The 25,339-nt window shown below is 33.4% G+C and overlaps 1 protein-coding gene across 1 annotated transcript in view; it reads left to right on the forward strand.

The window, feature by feature from the left end:
• LOC134841594 (uncharacterized) overlaps window positions 1–25,339 on the forward strand; it is a 106,073-nt gene that overhangs the window by 13,983 nt on the left and 66,751 nt on the right. Inside the window, exons 3-5 of the mRNA XM_063857626.1 lie at window positions 7,800–7,892; window positions 8,162–8,383; window positions 8,938–9,095. Coding sequence (XP_063713696.1) covers window positions 7,800–7,892; window positions 8,162–8,383; window positions 8,938–9,095 — 473 coding nt within the window. The remainder of the gene's footprint in view (window positions 1–7,799; window positions 7,893–8,161; window positions 8,384–8,937; window positions 9,096–25,339) is intronic.

The raw sequence follows: 25,339 nt of genomic DNA on the forward strand, positions 1-25,339 counted from the left end.
CCACATCTACAGGTACGAAAACATAAAATCTATTTAAATGATACGAGCCATTTTTAGTCGAAAAGATATGTTTCTTTTATGCATAATTTTTATCATATTTTAAATATCCTTAATCATGACAATGCGCAAATGTATGAAAAAGTCAATAGTCACATTTGTCTTAGCAACTACTCTTTTAATACTTTTTATTGGAGAATGATCTAATAAACATAAATTTTCCCAATGAGAATTAAACACTTGAATAACTTTTCAAAATTGCTAATCAACCACCACCAAACCAGCCCCCACCAACAACATCCCAAGAAATTCCAATAACACCTACAACTACCAATAATCCCCCACCATCAACACGAATTTATTTTCAAGATAACCCATACACTTTTGAAGAACGACACGCACGATTATCTGAACCATTAGATCCAGCTCATCGCTAAGCACCTTTAAGTGAACCAACATATAATTTATACCCCACCTTGCAACAAGATCTTAATCGAGTAAGACATATAAGCCAAAATCAAAACACACTTGAAATAAATAAACAAATCATACACCCAAGAAGAAACAGAAATTTTCAGACCCCCAGAGTTCATTTTAACATACCCCAATCACCGACACCAACTACCTCAGAACTTTCAAGTAGTACACTACCAGAAACTCTCACATTTTCTTCACTACAAAGCATCTCAAATATCCCATCAGATTATTTAGGTTCAACTCCAACATCAGAACAAATTCAAGAAAATCCTTTTAACCCCCCAGATACCACCGAACGACCATCATATTGGTCAACAGACTCATATACTCAAAGTGAACCAAATTTAGTGAATGACCAATAAATATTTTTTCTGATACAACATTATCATCTCTACCAGAAACACTTTTACTTCCATCAACACCATCTTCAAGTCAAATTTCACAAATACTTTTCCCTTAAATTTCCCCACCAATCTTGACGCCAGATACCAAGAACAATCATCAACAAATACCCCCCTACGATTAGATTGGAATACTTTCGTAGCACCTCCCCCACTACTTGGACAACATCAAGAAAGTAGCCGACTCCACAATTGGGCACTAAATAGATTACAGTGCACACAAGATATTCACAAAGATATTCAAGAACACAACATCCAACAAAATAGTCTCCAATTAAAATTTGAAATCACAGTCAGACTTAATAATATTGTTCAACACCTTTTTCACCTAAGTCCACCAAATATAACAGCTCAATCTTTACCTCCCCCATTTATAACGACTGAAGTCATATATAAATACGACAGATATAACCAAAAACACACAATTGGATATATCACTTTTTATAACTCATATTCAGGATTGACATACACATGTATATTCTAAAATTATTAACATTTCAACACATCCTTTTTCTAATTTTCTCCGAGCAAAACACAAATCTATCTCCCCGCACAGGACCTCAGGATTTGTCAGTAACACACTATGATTGTAAGGAAAATGAACAAAAAACGCTACAAAAATATGCAATAAACCATGTAACACAATGCGAATCAGAACCACAAGCTATAGAAACAACAAACATAGAAGCAACGTTATACCCAAAAGCCCGAGCAAAAACACTTACAGGCTATATCAGGCTATATATTGAATCCATCCCATTTGACACTGTCAACCCAAATCAAATAAGAAACCGCAATATTAAATTTAGGAGCATTCACAATATAGAAAATAAATTAACAGGTTTTCAAATCTACCATGAAACAGAATTTGCATGTAAATATCGAAATCCACTCCACAAAACACAATATTCCGAAATACTTGTCGAATACGACGAAGGTTTCGATATGACCACTGGAAAACCAAAATATAATCCTCATGCAACACATCAACCTCTCAACGAAGGAACATCATACAGCCGAGTAAATCTTCTTAAAAACGCAGGAAACCCTCGTGGAAAAATAAAACCACGAGACACTGAAAGTACACGATTACAAGAATTATCACTAAAGAAAAACACATGTTTTGGCGCAATACACTATGACATCTACTTAGATATGAAATTAGACTACACATTTAATAGAATTTTTCAAGAAATGTCACTTTCAGAATTAGAAACACTACATCAACTATGTGAATTAGAAAGAACTGAGATTCTTCAGTCACTCGCACTAGCAGTTCTAAAAATACCTTACGCAGGATATTTACTATCCAGAAATAGATCAAACTTCCATGACTATGAGGAAAATTTTTTATGGTTTTATACTTGCACCAAAAAAATATCACCATTATATGTTTTTGAAGACAAACGTTGTTGCAAAAGAATCACAATATTCTATAAAAAAAAGAAACACTACATCAACTATGGGAATTAGAAAAAACTCAGATTCTACAATCACTCGCACTAGCAGTTCTAAAAACACCTTACGCAGGATATTTACTATCCGGCAATAGATCAAATTTCCTTGACTATGAAGGAAATTTTTTATGGTTCTATACTTACACCAAAAAAGTATCACCATTATATGTTTTTGAAGACAAACGTTGTTACAAAAGAATCCCAATATTCTACAAAAAAAAGTTCATTTTGTTGATACACTTTCAAGACGAACATATTTTTGGGATACCGCAGTCCCATGTGGATCAGAAAACAGCCACAACGTCGTACAATTAAATCCCGACGAACAAAATTACTACCTACTAACACCATACCCAACATTAATGCAACCATTAAAAAAGTTTTCACCTGAAACTATTCGAACTATTGCTCAAAATCCTAATATTGATCTACAATCAATAGAAATCTACTTTAAATCAGATATACAACATCACATTTGTACACAACAATTTCAGGAACTACTAACACAAATGGACACCATACAACGACAATCCATAGATCAAAACTTAAAAAAACTTGCAGAAACGGCAGGATTTTCGGACATCTATAAACAAGACTACAGTGGATACTTTGAGGACATTGAAAAATTTTATTTATTTGAACGGCAAAAAATACCGTCCAGAAGATATCTCACCAATAAACATTTTTAGTTTTGTAACCTTAAAAAACGAAATCCTTGTCTTTCCAGGATGGCCATATTACATCTTAGAAAGATTGACTATCTTATACGCTAAGTTTAACTTTATTGGATTTCTTTTCTCGTTATTAAAAGGAATCTATAACACATGTGCAATACATACACAATTATACCGACAAGCAAGCGTAGCACGCATATTATTTGCAGGATTTTTTGGAATATTTTCATCATCCATAAATAAAATCCTCTTTGACGCACAAATCAAAGAATACAATACGAAGCTATCAACAAACCCGAACACATACGACGAATCAATCAATAATACAAATACATTATCTACAGCATCACCTTTACCAAATCTACATCATAACCATCCATTATCATTATTTTCACGAAATATTAAAAACTTATAAATCACAAAGCCTCCAAACATAAGACCAAGCAACATGCAAAGCCCAATTCAACATATAGTAACAAAATGACGACACATATGAACAAATTATTGAAAAGCCTCTTACCACCACTTTTCAGTCTCAAAATAATCATTTTTTTAGCCCACGATGAGCAGACATATTGGATCACTCCACCAATCAAACTCCCACCCAGCCAACCTCCAAAATCCCATCCATATTATCCCACTTTTGCTTTCCCGCCACCTGATTCACCACGAACTAATGCATCATCAGGCATGAATTCTGATACTAACTCAGATATCACAGTTTTTCAAACAATATCACAATTTAATAACTCCGATGTAGAAACTCCCGACAAATTTGCAGACTCCGAATCATCCCCTTCTACCCACACCCAAACCACCTTCTCAACCTTCTCAAAACCCCCTCTTCAACCTATTCAACCTCAAAACCTATGTACATCTCCCTACACTCCTTCTCAAGTGACCCCAACCTACTCCCCAATTCATCACGAACGATCCATCAACAATTCCCCAGATAGTTTTTAAATTTCTAATGAATTAGATAATTTAATAATATTACAACAACAGTTACTATCTCTCCACACTCTCACCATTCACCAACTATGATCAACGATCACATCATCAAATCCACCAACTAAGATAACACTCCATCACTCGCTCAATCATCCATATCAACAGAAACATCCACTAGTACTAACCGAGCTTATAGAACCTTTAAACGAAAATTCCCAAATCACCCTTTTCCATCCAAACCCGGAACCGCTCGAGAAAATATAAACCATCCAGACCACACCAATACTACGATTTATCTTCAAATAACCCTACCTTTGTTTCCCCAATATACACTAAATCAATCTGACCCTAACCCTGAACCACGTCACTTTGTAGATGAACATGTATTAATACCCCATTTCATTGGACAGCTTATTATAATTTCACTAACCCCCTTACGCTACCACTCTATAACACAACAAAAAATATTGAGAGAAAGAAGGACGAATTATTCAGATTAACCACAGCACTCACATCCCGAAAATTTACATACGTAGGATATAAGAAATTACTAAAAACATTCACTGCTCACTGCACCCCGAGCTAACGATTTTTCAATTGAATATTATGATCATAACATCATTAGATCTAATCAAGACCAATTTCTTGACGACGATCAGTTTGCTAACCCACAACTAACAGAGAAGTTTTTCATAAAAACACCTTACTTATTCACACTTAACATACTAGATAAAAAGCTTGATCACATTATTTCAGAAGCATTATCAGATATTCAAGCATACGAAACATTTCACGAAAAATTTCAAACAAATTCACTAACCTTTCATTTTCTCACATCAAAAGAACGAGATTTGCACTGTTCACATGACATCATGTTCCGAACTAAACAAACGCACACCTACACTTATTATCGATTTATTGAAAATCATTTTCATTTACACACACCATCGCGACAACCTCACCTCAGATTTCAGTTTATTAATTCTAAATACACATCACCATTTTTCCCAAACTTCACGTATTGTGTTAAAAATACTAATTTTCAAGGCATCCTCCGGAATTACGACCCGATCACCCAGATGTACATATTTTGTACCCTCACCAAGACTTTCAACGACGAAGAAGCCCGTCCCCTAATAGTTCCGCATGAATATATTCAACCTATAGAAGTACCCATTTTAGAATTCATCCACAACACTAAATACAATCATAAAATTTACAATCTAATCCATAACACACCTCATGAATTTGCAGTAGGCACCGAATAACTCAAAACCATAAAAGCACTTCAATTGCTTTGGCCAATGCTGCAAACTAAAAATATCATACGCATACTAGCAAAATTACTAACTACATCAGACGCTATTCACGATGTTTTCCCTCACGGCTTTTCCCCCGACGACTAAGGTAAGTATGAATTTAATATTTTAAAACTAACTAATTTAAAATAAAAACTAACCATTTTTTATAATTAGCTTACATTTTCTTTAGTCTTCACCCATGATCACCTACAACAAGAAGAAAAAACAAATAAAAATACAATTTCTTTTTCAGAATAATTTCTATAAAACCTATAGCACTAAATGATGCTGTAAAATTCAATTCGAAAGCAATAAATTCATCTATAAATTATTTCCCTCAATGTAGTAAAGTTCATTACGATGATAATCAATTAATAATTTTCAATCCCCACAAAGCAGTAAAATTTAATCCTAAAGTGGTAAATTTATACAAAGAAATGCAGTACTAACCTTTTATTTACCTTCTGTTTACCCGCACAAGAATTCTATCCAAAATCGCACAACTCGCCCACGAAGAATTGTTTAAAATAATGAATTTTAAGTTTTAAGTTTGCCCTAACAACAACTCAAACAAGCATTAACAAGTTTCCAACTTTCCTTTAACCCGGTTGGAATTGAATTATATAATAACCAAATTAACCAATGCAGCTAACTAAACACCATAAACCACAAACTAACAGCTTGACTAATAAAAGATCACCTATGGTACCCAAACCGGATTAAACCAGCTTAAAACTGAATAATTTGTTCTTTTGAAGACTTTTACCAAGTCTAAAAAAGAAATAATAAAACACCAAAAAGTCGCAAGACAAACCCAAACAAAAACTAATTTGATTTTTGAGAAAAGGACACAACCAAAGTAACAAAAAAACTAGAAATAATATAACAAAAACTTTAGCACAAAACAGGACCCCTTAAAAAACCAGCATGAAATACTCCCACTCCTGGCCTAACCCACCAGAGAGGACGTCCTGAGCATGCTCTATAGCCGGCCTAACCCACCGTGCTACATCCACGCTTTGTGACTACATCATATTGTTGACAAGAGGTACTCAAGGGTGAGTAAATTTTAAAAATAACTGAACTAAAACTAAAATGCTTTTGCGAAAACAATTAACCAAAATCATATATAAAAAATAGAATTTACAAAATTTTATAAAATGTAAATTATAATATGCAGTACATAGATCTCAAACAACCGCAAAGACGAGCATCCAAAGACTAGACGACCCCATCACACTCAACCTACAGAATGGCTAAACACAACCGACATGCCGCTCACAATCACGACTCAAAAAGGATTTAGAGTACGACTTGACTTCGCAGAAAAGGACTTCATTGAATCAGACAAATGACCACCTCGATGTGCAAGTATACGTACAGATCCGCGTTACAAGGCATTCCCTCCTAACACGATCTTCACGCCATTCCCAGACAAGAGTGATACTCGATCAGTTCTCCACCCTTGCAGAACAAACAATCATAGCAAACCATTTTGAAATCAGATTGATTTCACCGGCGGTCGCAGCCATCGTCGAACAAACAAACAAACAAATTCCTATCGACGACTCTAGCTTCCTGGAGTTTTCTTCTCCAAGAACAAAACAAGAAATGATGCTCGCCAAATACCAACGACCATCATCCATCCTTCATTACAGATAGAAGATAAGAGATTCAAAACTCTGTAAACCCCGGATGGGTGGAACCAGTTCTAAACTACATTTTATCATTGGTTATAAATTGAATATTTGATCAGTATAAACTATTTAATATTAACCAATCATGATCCATCTAACTAACAACCAACTAATTTGTAAGTGCTGAAATTACTTGTAATTTCAGCACCAGATAGATTTGAATTTAACTTAGAAATTAGTTACCTCTCCAAGAGACCTTCTAGCAATCGCAATCAGCCAGTATACTCTAGATCTATTGAGCCTAGCAGAGACTAGTTAAACAACCTGAGACTAGTAGATATAAGAGTATAATTTGTATCGGTATTAGACTAAGAAGTTGCACGAATCTATCCGGCCGAAAATAAGATTGCGTGACGAGCAGACGGTGTACCCTATCCGAAAGTACCCTATAACTCAAGTAGAAAACACAGTCTTATTTCGAACAGTCTATTGCCACCAAAATTTCAAAAATATACGAAAACTGAATTCTTTAAGTTTTGTAACCAAATTCATTGTCTCTTTTTCCGGGATAATACTATAATAATCATGATGTTTTTCTAAATATATTTAATTATTATGAACCGGGCATTATTTTTTTAATTACAGCAAGCCGTTTTTTGCGAAATCGGACACCAGCGTGTTAGCTTTCAAGAATATCCTCAAAAGATGGATTTTGAAGATTTGTTCACGAATGTTGTGTATTTTTCCACTTTCCCAATTCAAAAAAATACAGAATTTAGAGAAAAAAATCTTCTTTCATTTATTTTTTTCATTCACTTTTGTTTTTTTGAAGCGTTTTGGTTAGACCTTTCTATGCTTCCCGCTGAGCAATCTGGTATCCTTGTTTTCCTTATGTATCCTTTAGGACCGACCAGGGCAGAGTCTGCAGAATTTACCCATACTTCAGACAGTCTGCAGATCACTGAGGTGGTCGCACAAGAAGAAACCAACACTGACAGTTAGTTGACAGCCTGCATCACCTTTAATTAGTAGTATTGTAATAAATGGGATCCTACTCTCTACTAAAGAGTCGCGTAATTGCTTAGAAGTTTTTGAATATTCATATGATGAAATTTTATTAAAACAAAACAACGATGCAAAAGTAATATCTCATAGATTGACAAATATCTCTGAAAACCTTGGATTCCCCCCGCGAACAGTTCTGCTAAATGAGCTCAAGTTTTTTTGAATTTCAGATAAATTTCATGTTTTTAAAATGTTTTTTAGACATAGACAAGAACACGTACAGCCATTACGTGTATACATACAAGTTATCATCTGAAGCTACTTTTCCCGCCAGCGAAGTTACAGTAGATAAAAATAGTCCTGAACCAGATAATACAATCTCCGGTCTGTCAGTTGGGACATGCTACGACTTCAGATTCTCGCTGCTGTGTAATAGCGAAACAGGAACTGGAACCGACCTGGATTTGGAAGCAATTTGCACACGTTTGTCCGAGATAAAATATCTCTATCTGTCAAATTTTTCTATGTTAGGCGTTTCTTAAGTGATCAAAAAATTTGATACTCGTCAGAAGAAGACGGTTAAACTTAACTTTTTCAGGTATAATTTGTCGATCAAACCTAAGAATCCAAACGCGGGACTTTTTGTCGATTAATTTCGGGCTTCCAAATTTTCCAGGTCCTTTGGTACTCTTTTACTGCGGTTATTTATGATCAATCAACCCATAAACTTTTCCGGAGGCTTTGTTAATATCATTATATATAAATTCAAGCGCGCGCCATAAAGAAGGCAACTTTTTGGTCCAAATCTTCCAAAATGTGCCCTAAAATGGTAATACGCCCTTAAACAACGTACAGCGGCGTCTTGAGTTTTATCAAACGTGGTCACTCTCTGCGTTTTCGGTTGAGATTGAAAAATTGGAAATTACTTTAAAAAGGTTTCGAAAAAAAACACTCCTCTTAATTTTCGCCAAATGGTAGAAAAATTGGAAATAAAAGTAGTGCATTTGATCATAACTTCTATTTCTAACTTTCTGCAGACATGACGCTTGTGTCAGAGGAACCTCACAAAACAGGCCAACTTACAATTTCTATGAACTATGACTCAACATTTGCAGCTGGTCAAAATTCAGTTGTGTACATTGTGAATAACTGTGGAGCAGAGGACTACACAATCGACATGGCCGGAAACTCTGCGGTTAGTTGTTTTTTTTGTCTGTTAAGACCTTCAATCCAGGACCTGTTCAGTTCTTTACAAATTGTTCTGCAGTACCGCGGTTTACTGCTTGAAAAACTACATGCTCTCTTTTAGGGCTAAGAGTGGTTGCCCCACCCATCAGGCCTCAAGCACGGGTCAATATGAGCTTCAAAGCACCGATTTTCTAACTGATGTATCAATTTAGTGAACAAGTCAATTAAGCGATATTGAAGAGTTGCGTGTGCGAGTTTCATAATTTTTACTGAATTAAAAAATAGAACAAACATTGTTTCACTTATTGCAAGTAGAGAATTTTTCCGAAAGATTTTCTATTAAAAAAAAACAAATTTTCTTTTTTAAATTTGAATTGTCAAACTTTGATAACAACACCAGCAACATAAACGATTAATTAAAAATTTTTTTCTTGGAATTATTCTGGCTTCAATCAGTTTTTTCCAAAAAAAATTAAGATAAACACTTTTTGCAATGTTTCATCTTCAAAGCGAATGTTTCGAAAAATCATCATCCCAAAATTGGCACCTATTGACTTCTGTAAGGCGACAATTGGTAACAGACGACATTTCGCAACAAGCGACAATTCGTAACAGAAGATTGAGCGGTAAGCTCTGATCAATGGCAGTATTCCTCTCGTGCCGTTTCTAAGCTTAGTGGGGCGAGCGTATGCTACTTGCCAATGCCTTGGTACGAATTGTCGCTCGTAACAAATTGACGCTTGTTACGAATAATCGCCTGTTTTAAATTGTTTGCCTAGCGTTTACTTTTGTTATGACGCCAGATCTGTTCTTGAAAAATTAAAACTGAATATAATAATTATTAAGTAGCAAAACTATTTAAAGAATTTACATGTTGAATCAGTATACTGAAATCCATTTATTGATTCCAAAAGAATTGTTTTTTTTTCAAAAACAAAACAATTTATCAGACTAGAAAATTGGATAAAGCAGTGACTCTAATAATAGCAGATTAACGATTCAAATGCTTTTCGGCGGCACAAATTTTTCCTTGTTTTTTTTTCGAAAATAGTTATAGCTGCATTGAATTGACGAAAAAACGACAGAAACGTTTCTTTAAAAACTCTTACAAAATAAATCGTTGTAACTTTCTGTTGTCGTTGCACACTAACCTAGTTTCTAATGTTTTTGGGGCACGTGTATTTTTTTTCTGTTTGAGATTCCAAGCTTTTTTTTTCTTAAACCAAGGTTTCGAACTAGCCAAAAGTAAGTTCTTACATAAAATCTAACAATAACCTACAACCAACAAGCAGAATTATGGTGAGCTTCGAGCCACTAATTTCTTTCACTGATGTTTCAGTTTTGCGAAAAAGTCAGGTGAGCGATTGAAAACTTGCCTGTGAGGCGTTCATTTTTTTGCTTAAGCAATAATTAGAACAAATATTGTTTCACACATTCTAAGAAGAACATTTTTTGGCTACACATAAAACATGAATTGAATATGAATGATTGATTCAATTTAATATCAAAACAAATTAAGCGAATAGCAAAAAAAAATGATTGTAGATAATTTGAGCTTTTTGTTTTTATATTGACTAATAGCCATGAAACTCGTGATTTGAAAAAAAAAAACAAAATCCGAACTACCTCTCAAAAATACATGCAAAATTAAACTCAATTTTTCTATTCATAGCCTAAATGGCGCATACTGAGCAAAAACACTGAGCAAAAAAGGTGTTTTAGCAAAAAAAGAGACAGATATAAAAGAAAAACTAATGAAGAAATTCTGCTGGTTGAACCTCGTTTAGATTTTCTGAATTTGCTGAACCAAGTATTTTTCATTTGTTTCTTCGATTAACCGCTAGATACAAAGAACCTGAACCACTCAAGAAAAATTGACGCATAAAAAATTGCAAAATCACAAAAATCATAATATTCTAGAAAGAACAGAAACACTTTTAAAATATGTGAAAACTATTTTGTGTAGCCGATGAAATGAATTTAAACACAGTTTTTTTTTAAATTTTGAACTCCCAAACTTTAATAGCAACTTAAACAACGAAAACGACTCGCTAAATTTATGAGTCTTAGAATTCTGTTGGCTTCGTTTCAATCAGTTATTTTTTTTTTAAAATCAGTTTAACGCTTTTCGCAACTTTTCTTTATCAAAGCGAATGATAAGAAAAAACCATCAAAATCAAATTGGCGTGTCTTGATTTCCGTGAAATGACAGTTTGTAACAAGTGGCAATTCGTAAGAGCAAATTGAGCGGGGAACACTGATCACACGTAGCCTTACTCTCGTGCTGGTTATAAACGCAGCGGAATGAGCCTAGGCTACTTGCCATTGCCTTGTTACGTAATTTTGCTCGTAACAGTTTTCGCGCTAGTTGTGACTTGTTTATTGATGCTATCATTTTTTCAAAATTCAAAACTGAGTGTATTTTTTAATAGAAAAATTTGATTCAAAAAAATACAGATTGAATTACTAAACTGATTTTCTCTTAATCAAAATTTAAACTAGAAAAATCAGAACAGAAAGTTGGATGAAACATTTGCTGGCTTTATTAAAAGTGAAGTAACCATTCAATTGCCTACAGAGAGCACAATTTTTTTCTAATTTTTCTAAAAGAAATAATTATAGCTGCCCTTTTCAGAACCCAATTTAGAGAAACAGATATGATTCTTTATCCATTTTTACCATGATTATGGTGGTAACATTCCGTTATGTTGGCACACTACCATTGTTGTACTGATTTTTGGGTATTGCTAATTTTTTTTGTTTAAAATTGTAACTTTGTTTTGGGAACCAATGTTTCAAACAAATCAAAAATTGGGGTCTAGGATACCTACCGATCACAGAAACTGTCAAGAAAATTCCAGCTTCAGTTCCAGGAGTTGTATAAAAAATCTAGTTTCATCATGTCCAGTAGAAGAAAAAACAATTCAAGGAACAAAAAGGCTTGAGTTAACTTCATCAAAAACATATCGGTTCATAAAACATTTGATACCATAAAAATATAGATTAAGTTAACTTTATTCTAAACTTAAGTTAATTTATTTTAAAACTTTATACAGTGATGATAATCAGTTTTGTGGAAAATTTGAAATGAGTTTTTTTAAAAAAAAGCTGATTTAATTTATTTTTTTTGTGTATTCTCAGTTTTTCTGGCATGATACTTTGATGGATCAATTTTTTTATCACTGGTATTTGTAGAAAAGTTATTGCGATTTGGGTGACTAAACCAGATGCAGTTTAATATTTACTTGAAGGAAAAATAAATCCTATATATTGAAAAATTGAGATCAATTAAAAATACATCATTACCGGACAAAGCTGTTCACTAGATACGCACACAATTTGATTTCTGTTTGTTCCTCGATTCTAAAAGCACGTTTTTTGAAAATATTTCCAAATGTAAACCGTTTCCACTTACAAAAAATTCGTGGATTTTGCGTACAAGTAACTGGAACACATTTTTGGACACATTTGAGCTGTCGCGGATTTCGCAACAAACAGTTATAGCTAGTTTTTTGGAATCCGCAACTGTAAGCGGATTTCGCAAAATTATACATGTTTATGTTTTGTTTGTTATTCTGAACGGAGTTAGTCCTTGCGTCAACAATCTGCGAGAAAGAACTTTAATGATCAGAATTAATGAGATTGATGAACATTTCAGCAATAACTCAATGAAACAATTCACCGTATTGTTTTTATTAATTTAGTTTTTCCTGCTGAAAAACAGCCAATCATTCACTAATTGAGATCACAAATTTGTTCATTCTTTTTATCTTTGAGATCGGAGTGGTGTTCATTTTTTTGTATTTAAAATCGGAATGGTATACTTTGTATTCAATTTGGGTGTGGGTGGAGGGTGCAGACTCCAATGTATCATATTTGCGAAATAAATTATCGCCTTTCTACCCTGTATATCAAAATGATGAATAGTTTTCCCAAGTATCAATTCGGTTTTCAGATTTTCAGATGTTTTTATTGGCGCCCGATTTCTTCGAAACAGTGAGGCTCACTATTCCAATGTTTTATAGATAACCAGAAATAATAGAATTATTAGGCCAAGTGCAGCTTTTAAAAAGCATCAATTGTTGAAAAAAAGTTAATAACATAGAAGTTGTATCATTTTACTGCTTCGTATACAATTTTACTCCATTTTCTTTTACACATTTACAGGTTTAGTATTTTTGCATCAAAATCAACTTTCCGTTTAGTGTAAAGTTAGCTCAGTTCGCTTTAGTTTAATCAAAAATTACAACTGCTCGGTCAATCGTTTTCAATCTTTTTATAAATTACTTTAATTTCACTGCTCCATCAACTCCATGTCGATACTTTGCCGTCGGGCCATCTCAAGAGTCTTCTAATGCGGGTTTTTTCAGTCTTTTACTGATATTTTTATGCTTTTTGACTTTTTCTATCGTGACAGCAAAAATTCTATGGTAGATTTAACAAGGTCCAAGTCAAACAAATCTCTAGCTTCAACACTGAGTAGTTTAGGAAACTGCATGCTGATAGCCTTATGTGTGTTTTATCGTCACCAGATTAGTTTGTCATTGAATGCTTTGATCTGTCCTTTTTTCGATAGCCAAAGGAACTGTTTCCTAGCAACTAGATCGATTCAGCTACCACACTAGACAAAGAATTCCTATAGCCGAATCGCCTAGCATGAACAACAGGTAAATCAGTTACTTGGTAAAACGACTAATTTTTGTTCACATTAGTTCAAGATCTGTATATGTTCCGTTGGTTGAAATAAAGCTCAATATTAACATTCGTTGCAGTTGTTTCAACAAATCAACCTTTTACACAAATGACTTAAGCTTTCATCAACATAATTTTTGGTATCATCGGTGTTTTCAAAATTTTGTTGAATATTGGAGAACTATACTCTCTGTGAACCTTGCGATCACAATGCACGTAGCCGAACAATATTTCACCTTGAATGTTTTTCCATAGTGAACTGACAGAAAGAGGTTTTTTGAAATGAAACCTTGTTCTAATGCGTTTTTTTCGCATCTACATTGTTTTCAGATTGATTCCAACAACTACGTCCCCTTTAAATCTTTTGAGTGTTTTTTTTTCTGAAATGTAATCTTTTCGAAGCTCGTCCATTTCTCTTTTCTTGCTTCCTCGTTTGATATCATCATCAGAAAGTCTAGGTCCAGCTTTTTGACAAGAGCTGAAAATAGAATAGGATTCTATAGATTCAAAAACCGCCCTACATTGGTTACAAAGTGCACCAACACTGAAGCAATCAATTTTTCTGTGATCAGGTCGAGTAGTGGTTCTCAATTTTGCATTGCGGTCTGATTACTAGAAAGGATTACATGACCTTATCTTCAAAATTGTCGAACTCAATTTTCACTAGATTTGAGTGTTTGCATGTCTTCATTGGAATCCAATCTTGTATTTAAACCTGTGGGCAAATGTTGACGCACAAAATAAGGATGGATGTGACTGGCATCAATCCCAAAAACTAATTGTGAAAACAGTTGAAGAGCCACAGCTCATATCTTCCTGTGTGTTTTTCAGCAAGTTCGTTAGATTCGGCAGTGTGCAGCCGAGTTTTAGCATGTTAATCCCGTTAACATAATAAAGTTTGATCATTTTCTGCATAGCTTCCAGAGTAGGAACAAAATCTTTGTTTTTATACCAATCTAAAAAACTTGCAAAATTTTGTCATTTTTTTTCTTAGATGGATTTCAGGTAAATGCCTTTTTCAGCCCAAGTTTCTTCATTGCTTAAACTTCCATTACACCATTGTCCCATTTTAGAAAGAAATAAAATTAATTGGCTTTCACAATAACTGGAGGTTAATTATAACTTCAACTGATAAAGTAGAGAATGAGATCCGCCCTAATGAAGTTTTTTCATACCGCCCACTGTTGAAACCAAATACTGGTAGGGTGTTACTGTATTTCTCTAGATATTGCATTAAATCAATCAGCTGTTTTTTTTTAATTTTGAGCAAATGGGTGAATGTTACGGTTTCTTCCTCATCCCCGATACAACCTTTAAATTTTTTAATTTTTTAAATTTAAATCCCAGTTCACTAAGAGAACTAAAAATTGTTTTTTTTTGCCTTTATATGTTTTTTTTACTTCAAAAAAAATTGATCGCATCTCTCTTTTTTTGTTTTTTTTTCAGCCAACTTTTTCAAGTTCCCAACAAAATTATTAATTAAGATTTGGGGCTCAGAAATTTCTTACACAAAAAATAGATCTGTCAAGCAATAAGGATTAAAATGATACCGAAACGTTTTTATGCCTCCCGATCCAAATTATTTTTTCTGTCGGCTTTATAACTTAGGATTGTACGTAAAAATGATTCAAAGTCAGAACGGTCAAGATTTTTGAAAAAATCTTGATCTTTACTATACTCAATATTGAACTCGATCAGCTTTTCAAATAACGTCTCCCATAAATGCACATTTTTTTGAGGTGAACGTCCTAATTCGAACTTCGCAAAGTACAAGAGGCTTGTTGAAAATTTCCGAGAGATTGAAAATTGTATCGCAAGCTTGATATCGGAAACATTTGAAGCAGTTGTCGTTATCATTGATTTCTGTATCGCTGATGCTTCACTGCATTTTGGTATGAAATAATACATCTCCGAGCTAATTCACCCATAAAATTTCCATCCCCATGTCGATATCCTAAATGAAGAAGTTTTTCTCTACTATTTCAGTTATTTGAATTATATCTATCGAAATTGTTTGGGCTCACATCCCGTTTTTTTATGACAGTCATTAAATTTTCGTGATATCGATACTTCAAGATAAGTTGTTCAAAGTAAATGAACTGCAAGTGGTTGGAAGAAGCAAACCCAAGTATTCTTTAAATGTTTGCTTTCCTGATTCTGAAAAAAAAGAGATAACCTGATATTCTCTGTAGTGGTTCGGAAACCACCAAATCTGGACATCCCATGCGCACATTTCTGAGAAGTACCCCAAAAGTGGTCGCTTTAATAATGAACTTCAATCGTCAATTTGATTTTTGTCTGTCTTGTATACAGAATTCAGTGATATTTTTGCTCTATACAGCTGTCAAGTCTGATTTAGTGCAAATCAACATTGATTTATCCAAGAGTGTGTTAATTTCATGAGCGTAGAATTAACAATTTTGACCGGTTTTAAAAATTTGTAACAGTTATCCCAATGCAATTATGATTTTTGCTTGCAATCATTTTTTCAAAGAATTGATCCAGTTTGAAAAAAACAGATTGGGTACAATTTTCTAAGGATGAAAAAATGAATATCTGGGGGCGTCCGTTTTCCCTTTTTGTCTGTCAAGAATTGTTGACAGTCAATCCGAAACATCTCGTAATTGTTCAAAATCCTCCTCATTTTCAAGGATTTGTTCTAATCAGCAACAGAATCACACGTTTTTCCTGCTTTCACTGCGTGATCTTCCTTGCTACGTTGTTGGATGAATAACAGCTTAAGAACTCTTTCTTGCACGACACCAATCTTGGGCACGATACCAATCTTTCGCTGGTAAGAAAGATAACTTTGCTGATTGTAAGACACAAACTATATTCTGGAAAAAACAACTCCTCGTACACCTTCTTTGATGTCGAGCATTACTCTCGTGCTGGTTCTAAGCGCAGCGGAATGAGCGTAGGCTACCTGCCAAATTCTTGATACGAATTTTTTGAAATTGCTGAACCAAAAAACTCATCTGTTTCTTTGAATATCCGCTAGATACATGGCGCCTGAAGCACAAAAGAAATTGACGTACAGAAAAAGGCAAACCTAAATACATGTAAAAGTCAGAAAGTTTCAAAATTCAGAAAGAACGAAAAACAAAATAAGAAAATGCAAAAACTATTTCGTGTTGCCGATGAAAGAGCCCTATTTTTAAATATTTTCCTTTTTTTTAAATTTTTTTGAACTCTCAAACTTTAATAGCAACAAAAACAACAAAAACAATTGGCGAAAACGATTAGCATAAACAACAAAAACGAATGGCTAAAAAACTATTGAGTCCTGTCATTCTGTTGGCTTCGTTCTAATCAGTTCCTTTCTACGAAAATCAGTTGAACGCTTTTTACAACTTTTCCTTTTTAAAGCAAAAGATTAAAAAAACTATCAAAAATAAAAATTGGCGTGTGTTGATTTTCATGAGTTGACAATTTGTAACAAGCGTCAATTCGGTCACAGCATTTTGAGCAGGGATCAAAGACCACTCGTAGCATTACTCTCGTGCTGGTTCTAAGCGCAGCGTAATGAGCGTAGGCTACCTGCTAAATTCTTGTTACGAATTTCTTGTTACGAATTTTTGAAATTGCTGAACCAAAAAACTCATCTGTTTCTTTGAATATCCGCTAGATACATGGCGCCTGAAGCACAAAAGAAATTGACGTACAGAAAAAGGCAAACCTAAATACATGTAAAAGTCAGAAAGTTTCAAAATTCAGAAAGAACGAAAAACAAAATAAGAAAATGCAAAAACTATTTCGTGTTGCCGATGAAAGAGCCCTATTTTTAAATATTTTCCTTTTTTTTAAATTTTTTTGAACTCTCAAACTTTAATAGCAACAAAAACAACAAAAACAATTGGCGAAAACGATTAGCATAAACAACAAAAACGAATGGCTAAAAAACTATTGAGTCCTGTCATTCTGTTGGCTTCGTTCTAATCAGTTCCTTTCTACGAAAATCAGTTGAACGCTTTTTACAACTTTTCCTTTTTAAAGCAAAAGATTAAAAAAACTATCAAAAATAAAAATTGGCGTGTGTTGATTTTCATGAGTTGACAATTTGTAACAAGCGTCAATTCGGTCACAGCATTTTGAGCAGGGATCAAAGACCACTCGTAGCATTACTCTCGTGCTGGTTCTAAGCGCAGCGTAATGAGCGTAGGCTACCTGCTAAATTCTTGTTACGAATTTCTTGTTACGAATTTTTTGAAATTGCTGAACCAAAAAACTCAACTGTTTCTTTGAATATCCGCTAGATACAAGGCGCCTGAAACACAAAAGAAATTGACGTACAGAAAAAGGCAAACTTAAATACATGTAAAAGTCAGAAAGTTTCAAAAGTCAGAAAGAACAAAAAACAAAATAAGAAAATGCAAAAACTATTTCGTGTTGCCGATGAAAGAGCCCTATTTTTAAATTTTTTCCTTTTTTTAAATTTTTTTGAACTCTCAAACTTTAATAGCAACAAAAACAACAAAAACAATTGGCGAAAACGATTAGCATAAACAACAAAAACGAATGGCTAAAACACGATTGAGTCCTGGCATTCTGTTGGCTTCGTTCTAATCAGTTTTTTTCTGCGAAAATGAGTTGAACACTTTTTACAAGTTTTCCTTTTTAAAGCGAAAGATTAGAAAAACCACCTAGTTTTTGTTTCAAATGTAGTTATAGGTGCACTTCTCCTAACCCAATTATACAAAAATGATCTAGCATACCGATCACAGAAACTATCGAAAAATTTCCAGCTTAAGTTCAAGAAACATGTATGAAAAAATCTAGTTTCGTCATTGGCGGAAAAAAAACAATTTGATTTAAAGAACAGAAAAGCTTGGTTTAATTTCATCGAAAACATGTCAGTCTAAAAAAAATTTGATACCCTACAAATTTAGATAAAATTTTTTCATTCCTTGTCCTAAAAATGGTTTTTCATTGTAATGGCAATCCGTTTTGTCGGAAAACTGAGATGAATTTTTGAAAAAAATGATCACAATTGTGTGTTTTCTGTTTTTCTTGCATTAAATTTTTGTTGGATCAAAATTTTTATCACTGACACATGTATTAAAAACTTTTGCAATTTGGCTGACTAAACCAGTTGTAGTTTAACGTTTACTTGAAGAAAAAATTGTTTCCTAAAGTTTGAAATTATGAGATCAAACAAAAAACACATCATTACGGGGACAAACTGTTTACTAGAATGGCGCATAATTTGGTTTCTTTCTGTTTTTGGATTCTAGATGCAAGTTTTCTAGAGCAAGTCTTTTTGGATTCTAAATGCAGTTTTGTTTATCTTACTGAAATTAGCTAGTCTTTGCGCTAACAATTCGAGAGCTATAGATAGAATTATCATCTAGTAATTACGGAACGTTCAAGCAAGGATTTAACAATTGTTCGTGAGATTCAATTACAACTCTTAAATTTTTGTTCAAATAAATTTGTGTTTAGTTGAACAATGTGTACCTTTTTTGTGACCGGAATAGATGAGAATTCTGAGCAGTTCAGCAATACAACCCATGAAACTGTTTACCTTATTGTTTTCCTTCATTCAGTTTTTGTTATTGGAAAAGAGTTCAATCATTCAGTAATTGAGTTCGAAAAATTGTTTTTTTTTGTGTAATTGAGATCGGACTGGTCTTTACTTTTTCAGTGTGGGAAGATCTTTTTTTTTCAGGTAGGGGTGGAGGGTGGAGACTCCCATATATCAAGTTACGGAATAGACTATTCGCTCTCCACCCTATTTATTAAAATAGGGAATAGGTTTCTATGAATTATTTGGGATTTCAGATTTTCAGATGGTTTTTTGGCGCCCGATTTCTTCAATACTGCGATAATCATTTTTCTTTAATTTTTAAGATTACCAAAAACAGTAGGGTTCTAAATTCAAGCGCAGTTTTAAATTTCGAAATTAAGTATAATTACGGAGAAGTTCTATCAATTTGCTGCATCGTATACAATTTTACTACTGAGTAAAATTAGCTCAGTTTTCTTTTGCTTAATTATAAATTGCATTTGCATGGTCAGTTGTTTTAAATCCTTTTATTAATGACTTTAAACTCACTGCTTCATCAAACATACGTCGATATTTGCCGTCGGGCCATCTCAAGAGTTTTCTAATTGCGTTTTTTCAGTCTTTTCCTAATAAACATATGCTTTTGACTTTTTCTTGTCGTAACAGCAAAATGTTTTACAGCAGAGGGACATTTTTTGGAACTGAACTCCACTGTAAGCAAACCTGGCTCTCTTGTCAAGTTTTGTTGTGTTTGAAACAGCAAGTGCGGTGGAAAAACTTTTTATCGAATCTGGTCTGAGCTTGCCTCGACATTCCTCGTTTTGCTTTCTCACTCATTCTGTTCGATTGCTGGGAATGAGACTTTCATTTAAATCTTTTTCTGCCAAAACCAAATAGAGAAAATTTGAGGCAATTTGAGAAAATTTGAGGCAATAGAGAAAATTTTGAGGCAATTTGACGCAAAATTTATCAAAACTGACAAAACAGCTTCAACATTCTCCACTTGGTGTACCGTTAATTGAAGAACCGTACTTTAATTGGTTCACGATGTTCTATAGTAGGTTTAACAAGCTCCTAGATCAACAAATCTCTAGCTTCAACATTGAGTCTCTTGAAAACTAGTTGTTGATAGCCTTTTTTGTGTTTTCGTCCAAAAAATTGGTTGTCGATGCCTTAAGTATGTTTTCGTCACCAAGTTATTTGTCATTGTCTGTTTAATTGGTCCATTATTTTTAGCCATTGGAATTTTCTCCTAGCGATTCCACTGTTTCATTTATTACACCAGTCAAAAAATTTGTATAACCGGGTCGCCTAACATGAACAACATACTGGACGAAAGTGTTGAATTACTAATGTAGAGTGTATTTGGATCAATCATTTCTTGTTCACTGTAGTTTTTTTAAGTTCACTGTAGTAGATCTGTATGTGCTCCATTGGTTAAACTACAGCTCAATATCAACATTCGTTGCGGTTGTTTTAACAATTTACTATCTTCTACAAATGTCTTCCAACATTCCTCAATACCGTTCCTGGTATCATCGAAGTTTTGGAAAATTAGTGCGTTTTTGGAAAATGTTAATTTTTTTCTTGTGTAAACTTCTTGTGTGAGATCACATTGCACGTAGCCGAATTTTGATTTCCCACAAATGTTTCGCAAGAGTGAATTGGAAGAAACAGGAAATTTGAAAAGAAAACTTGTTATAATTTGTTGTTCAGATTCATTAAATTGGTTTGCAAACAAAATGGAAGAAAAAGGTCTTTTGAAGGATAAATTTGTTCTAATATGTTCTTCTACGTTGTTTTCAAATTAATCCCAACTTGGAAACTCGTTGGTATCATCATGGTTTTCTTTTTCTTGTTTGATATCATCATTAATAAGGCTAGATCTGGCTTCTTGAAAAAAGCTGAAAAAAAACCTTCCCTTGCTTCAAGAAAAGTCTTACATTGGTTATAAAATTCATCACCTTTGAAGTAATTAGTTTGTTTGGAGATTCCCTCGAGTAAGAGTTTTCAATTTTCATTGCGGTCTGATTACTTGCCTATCCTTGAGTTTCATTGAATGCATTTCGTCACTGTATTCCCATCTTGTTTGCAAGCTATTGGTACATAAAAAAGGATAAAGTTGACTGGCATCATTCCCAACGATTTATTGAGAAAACAATTGAGGGGCCACATGTCATATCTTTTTGTATTTTTTTCCACTAAGTTTGTACGATTCGGTAGTGTGCAATTATTAACAATAATAATTGTTAAAATTTGATCATTTTTTGCATTGCGCCCAGGGTAGGAACGACGAACCATTTTTTTATACCACTCTAAAAATTTGAGAAATTTTGTCATGTTTTTCTTTTTTTTTAGATTGAGGTCAGGTAATTGTAAATTTGCAGTCCTGTAGGTGATTTTATTTCTAGCCCAAATTGTTTCCTTGCTTACCCTGCGGTTGAACCAGTGTTGAGAAGATTCTGAAAACAATCAATTTTTAATGACGGTTCGCTTTTCTCCAAATTGCTGTAGAAGTCATCAGACATCGGTAGTTATTTTTGTTGCTGTCCATCACTTCCATGAAAAGCATCCTGACATCTCACTGAGGGTGTAAGCGTTCAAAAATTGAGTCTAAGAAAATTAGCTTCACCCAAACATTTCTTAATGTCCAGCACTTGGTTGTCTCCAATTTTGAAAGATACAAATTCAATTGTTTTTCTAGATAACTGAAGGTTAAATACCAATATTACTGATAAGGCATGGAACGAGATACAAATTAAGGAAATTCATATCAAACCTTCCTTTGTTGAAACTAAACACTGATAAGGTTTTCATTGTATTTCTTCAGCTGTTGCATCAATTCAATCAAACTTTTTTTTAATTCTAAGCAAATTGGGGGATGCGTTGGTTTCTTTCTCATGCTCGATACAACTGTCATCGTATTATCATGCTTCACTTTTTTGAAAGTGCCCCGTTCACTAAGGATAGAGAAAATTACATGTAATTCAATTTCGAGAAAACTTTATCGCAACCCCCTTTTATTTATTTCTGCTAACCTTTCCAAGTTTGCAACACAATCATTAACATAGAATTGTGGATATTTCTCACAGAAAAATATAGACTATATTTTCAACATTAAGTATATTATCCATCGAAACTGTTTATGGCTCACATCACGTTTTTTCAGGAAAATCCTTAAAGATGCTTGATGCCGATGTTTCAACCTCAATTTGATGTTAAAGAAGTGCAACTGCACGATTTAAAAAAAAATAGTCAATGTTTGTTTGCTTTCTTGATTCTGAAATCAATTAGCTAAACTGATGGTTTTCATATTTATTTATTATTGTTGTCAAGTCTGATTTGGTGCAAAGCAACATTGACTTATCAAAGAAAGTGTTATTTTCATGAGCGTAGAAATAACAGTATTGACCGGTTTCAAAAACTCGTAACACTAAGTAACACGAGTTAATCCAGTTTTTATTAATTAGATTGAGTGCTAGATTCGAAAACTGAAAAAAGAATAACTAGTGGCGTCCATTTTCCATTTTGGTGTTTGTCAAGAAAAGTTGACAGTCATTCAAATCGTCTCGTGATTGTTCACTACCCTTTCCATTTTCAAGAACTTGTTCAATTCAACAACAGAATCACACGTTTTACCTGCGTTCAGTCCTTGATTCTTGATGCTACATTGTTGGAGTGAACAAGAATTTGAAAAATCCTTCTCAATAGATGCAAATTTTGTTGACTTTGTTGTAGTCTTAGCATGATTCTTGCTGTCATGGAAACTAGTTTCCGGCGGATTAAAAGAACCAACATTACATTCTGGACAAAGAATAAATTCCTCGCCCACCTTTTTTGATGTCGAGTTGCCTGTTGACGAAAATACCTCTTAATGCAGTCCCCGCAATTCAATTTCTCTTTTCGACTGAGAGTCTGTATCTGGAAAAAAGGGTAGCTTTAGTCTTTACCAGAAATAGAATCAAAAACATTTGGTCCCTACAAAAATAGAAGACTTGAAACGTAACAAAAACAGTAAAAAGCTTATACTTTCTTGGAAATGTTCAGACAAGTTGAAAGTATTTTCAAACTGTTGTACAAATTCTAGAATTGTTGTTTTTAAACTAAAAGAAAATCAGAACAAGGTTGATTCTGTTTGATATTGCTCAAAGAAAGTCAATCAATGAGAATATAGTTTTTTAACCTACATTGTTTGAGAACTGTTTTCCATCCAAAAAAACTTTGATGTTTTCGTTAAAAAAATTTGAAAAAATTCTATCCAGAAAGAATTGAGTTGTATCGACTTTTTACATGAAAAAACAATTCATTTGAATTTTTTGTTGGTTCAATAAACGTTGATTCCTTATTTTTCCGTAAACTTTTCTTCATTTAACTCGTACGAAATAGGGTTTTCCATTTGAATAAAGGCTTTTTAGGAATCTTATTTTTGATTTTTGAAAGAATCATTGTTGAACCAAATATTGAGCATCAAAATTTCGAACTCACCGCAGAGCTTCATCTAACACAAAAAAAATTGTTTTTTTTTCCCGCAAATTCTCAGTTTGATTAAAAAAACATATGATAAATTATAAAAGTCCAGTTTTGTTTCGTACTCAAAACCCAAAATTGTCAAAATTTTCTCAAAAAGTAACCTTTTTTTGACGTAATTTACAGAGCGCACATTCGTTTACGATAAAATTTTTAATTAGTCGTCAAAAATCTACTTTTGATTGTGTTTTTTTACTCTTACTTTTTAGTATCTGCATTTGTTCTTATCTTTTTGGAGAATGTGAACGGTAACTCATTTTGCAGTTTGTTTTGTTTACATATTGACTTAATTAGGGACGACATGAGTAAGGCTGTGAAAACAAGTTTAAAAATGATTTTTTTTCATTGCATACGACTTGAGTGAAAAGTGTCCGTATAAGAGTGCTTTAATTTGATGGGACACAGTTAAGTGCCATATTAGGAAACTTGTCTCTGACAAGCTAAACCCACAATTTTGATTGACGGTACACCTCACTCTCAACTTAAACTGTTTTTTTTCTACTCAACTACCGTCAACTACTTATCACCTTATTGCATTCAGTGAAATAAAGCAAAACCCGAGCTATTCAGTATGTTTTGCTCTGACAAAACAAAAATTTTTTGTAGTCTGTGGAATTTTTCAACGACATGTATAAAACACAAGTGCGAGAGATAGACTCTAAAGTCTTTTTACTCAGTCGAATCTCCCAGTTCAAGTTTAGCATATGGTTGAATTTATGCGAAGAGGTTTCAATTATCATCATATGATTCCAGATACCATCTCGGAGAACCAACTTGGGTTAATGCAAAGATGGAGGAAAAGTCCGACTATGTTCTAACGATTTAAAAGTTGAAAATTATTTGTATTGTTATCCAAATTTCAAAATAGAAAATATTTAAAAATTGCGGTAGAAAATTTCGAAAAACTTTGCAAAACAAGTTTTCTACAACAGTGGTTTTCTTTTTACATTTTTTTGCATCAAAATTTGTTTTATGTGTAAAAGTTTGTTCCATCAAAAGCTTTCTTCCGGTCTAAAAAAGGTGTTTATCAGAACTTAAACTTAAGTAACTACAAAAAAATAAAAGAGTGGTGTCGTGTTGACGTTGACGGAGATCTTATTACTTTTTCATTGTTTAGAAACATCGTTAATTCAGTAACTTTAGTTCAAAAATGGAGAAAAATTTATTCAAATGAGAACACTGCCAGAGTTATGAATAATTCCGAAATAAAAACTTTGAATTAGATTAATTGGTCAATCATTATTTAATGAACCAAATGTAATTCTTAAAAAACAAAAATTATAAACCAAGAAAACCCAAAGTAGCTGTTGAATCATTGTTAGTGGTTGATTTTGAGGTTCCGTACAAAATTTTTTATAAATAATCTGGAGATGAATGAAAAATTATATTTATGAATATTTCATGCTGATTGGTTAAAATCAAAAATGATATAAGCTTCCGAAAAAGTGAAAGCTCAGTTCTGATTTGTTGATATCAAAATGGAGAAAACTCCATTATAAGTAGAGCTTGATTATAATTGGTTTTAT

This window comes from Symsagittifera roscoffensis, chromosome 3 (assembly GCF_963678635.1).
Source record: "Symsagittifera roscoffensis chromosome 3, txSymRosc1.1, whole genome shotgun sequence".
Taxonomy (NCBI): domain Eukaryota; kingdom Metazoa; phylum Xenacoelomorpha; order Acoela; family Convolutidae; genus Symsagittifera; species Symsagittifera roscoffensis.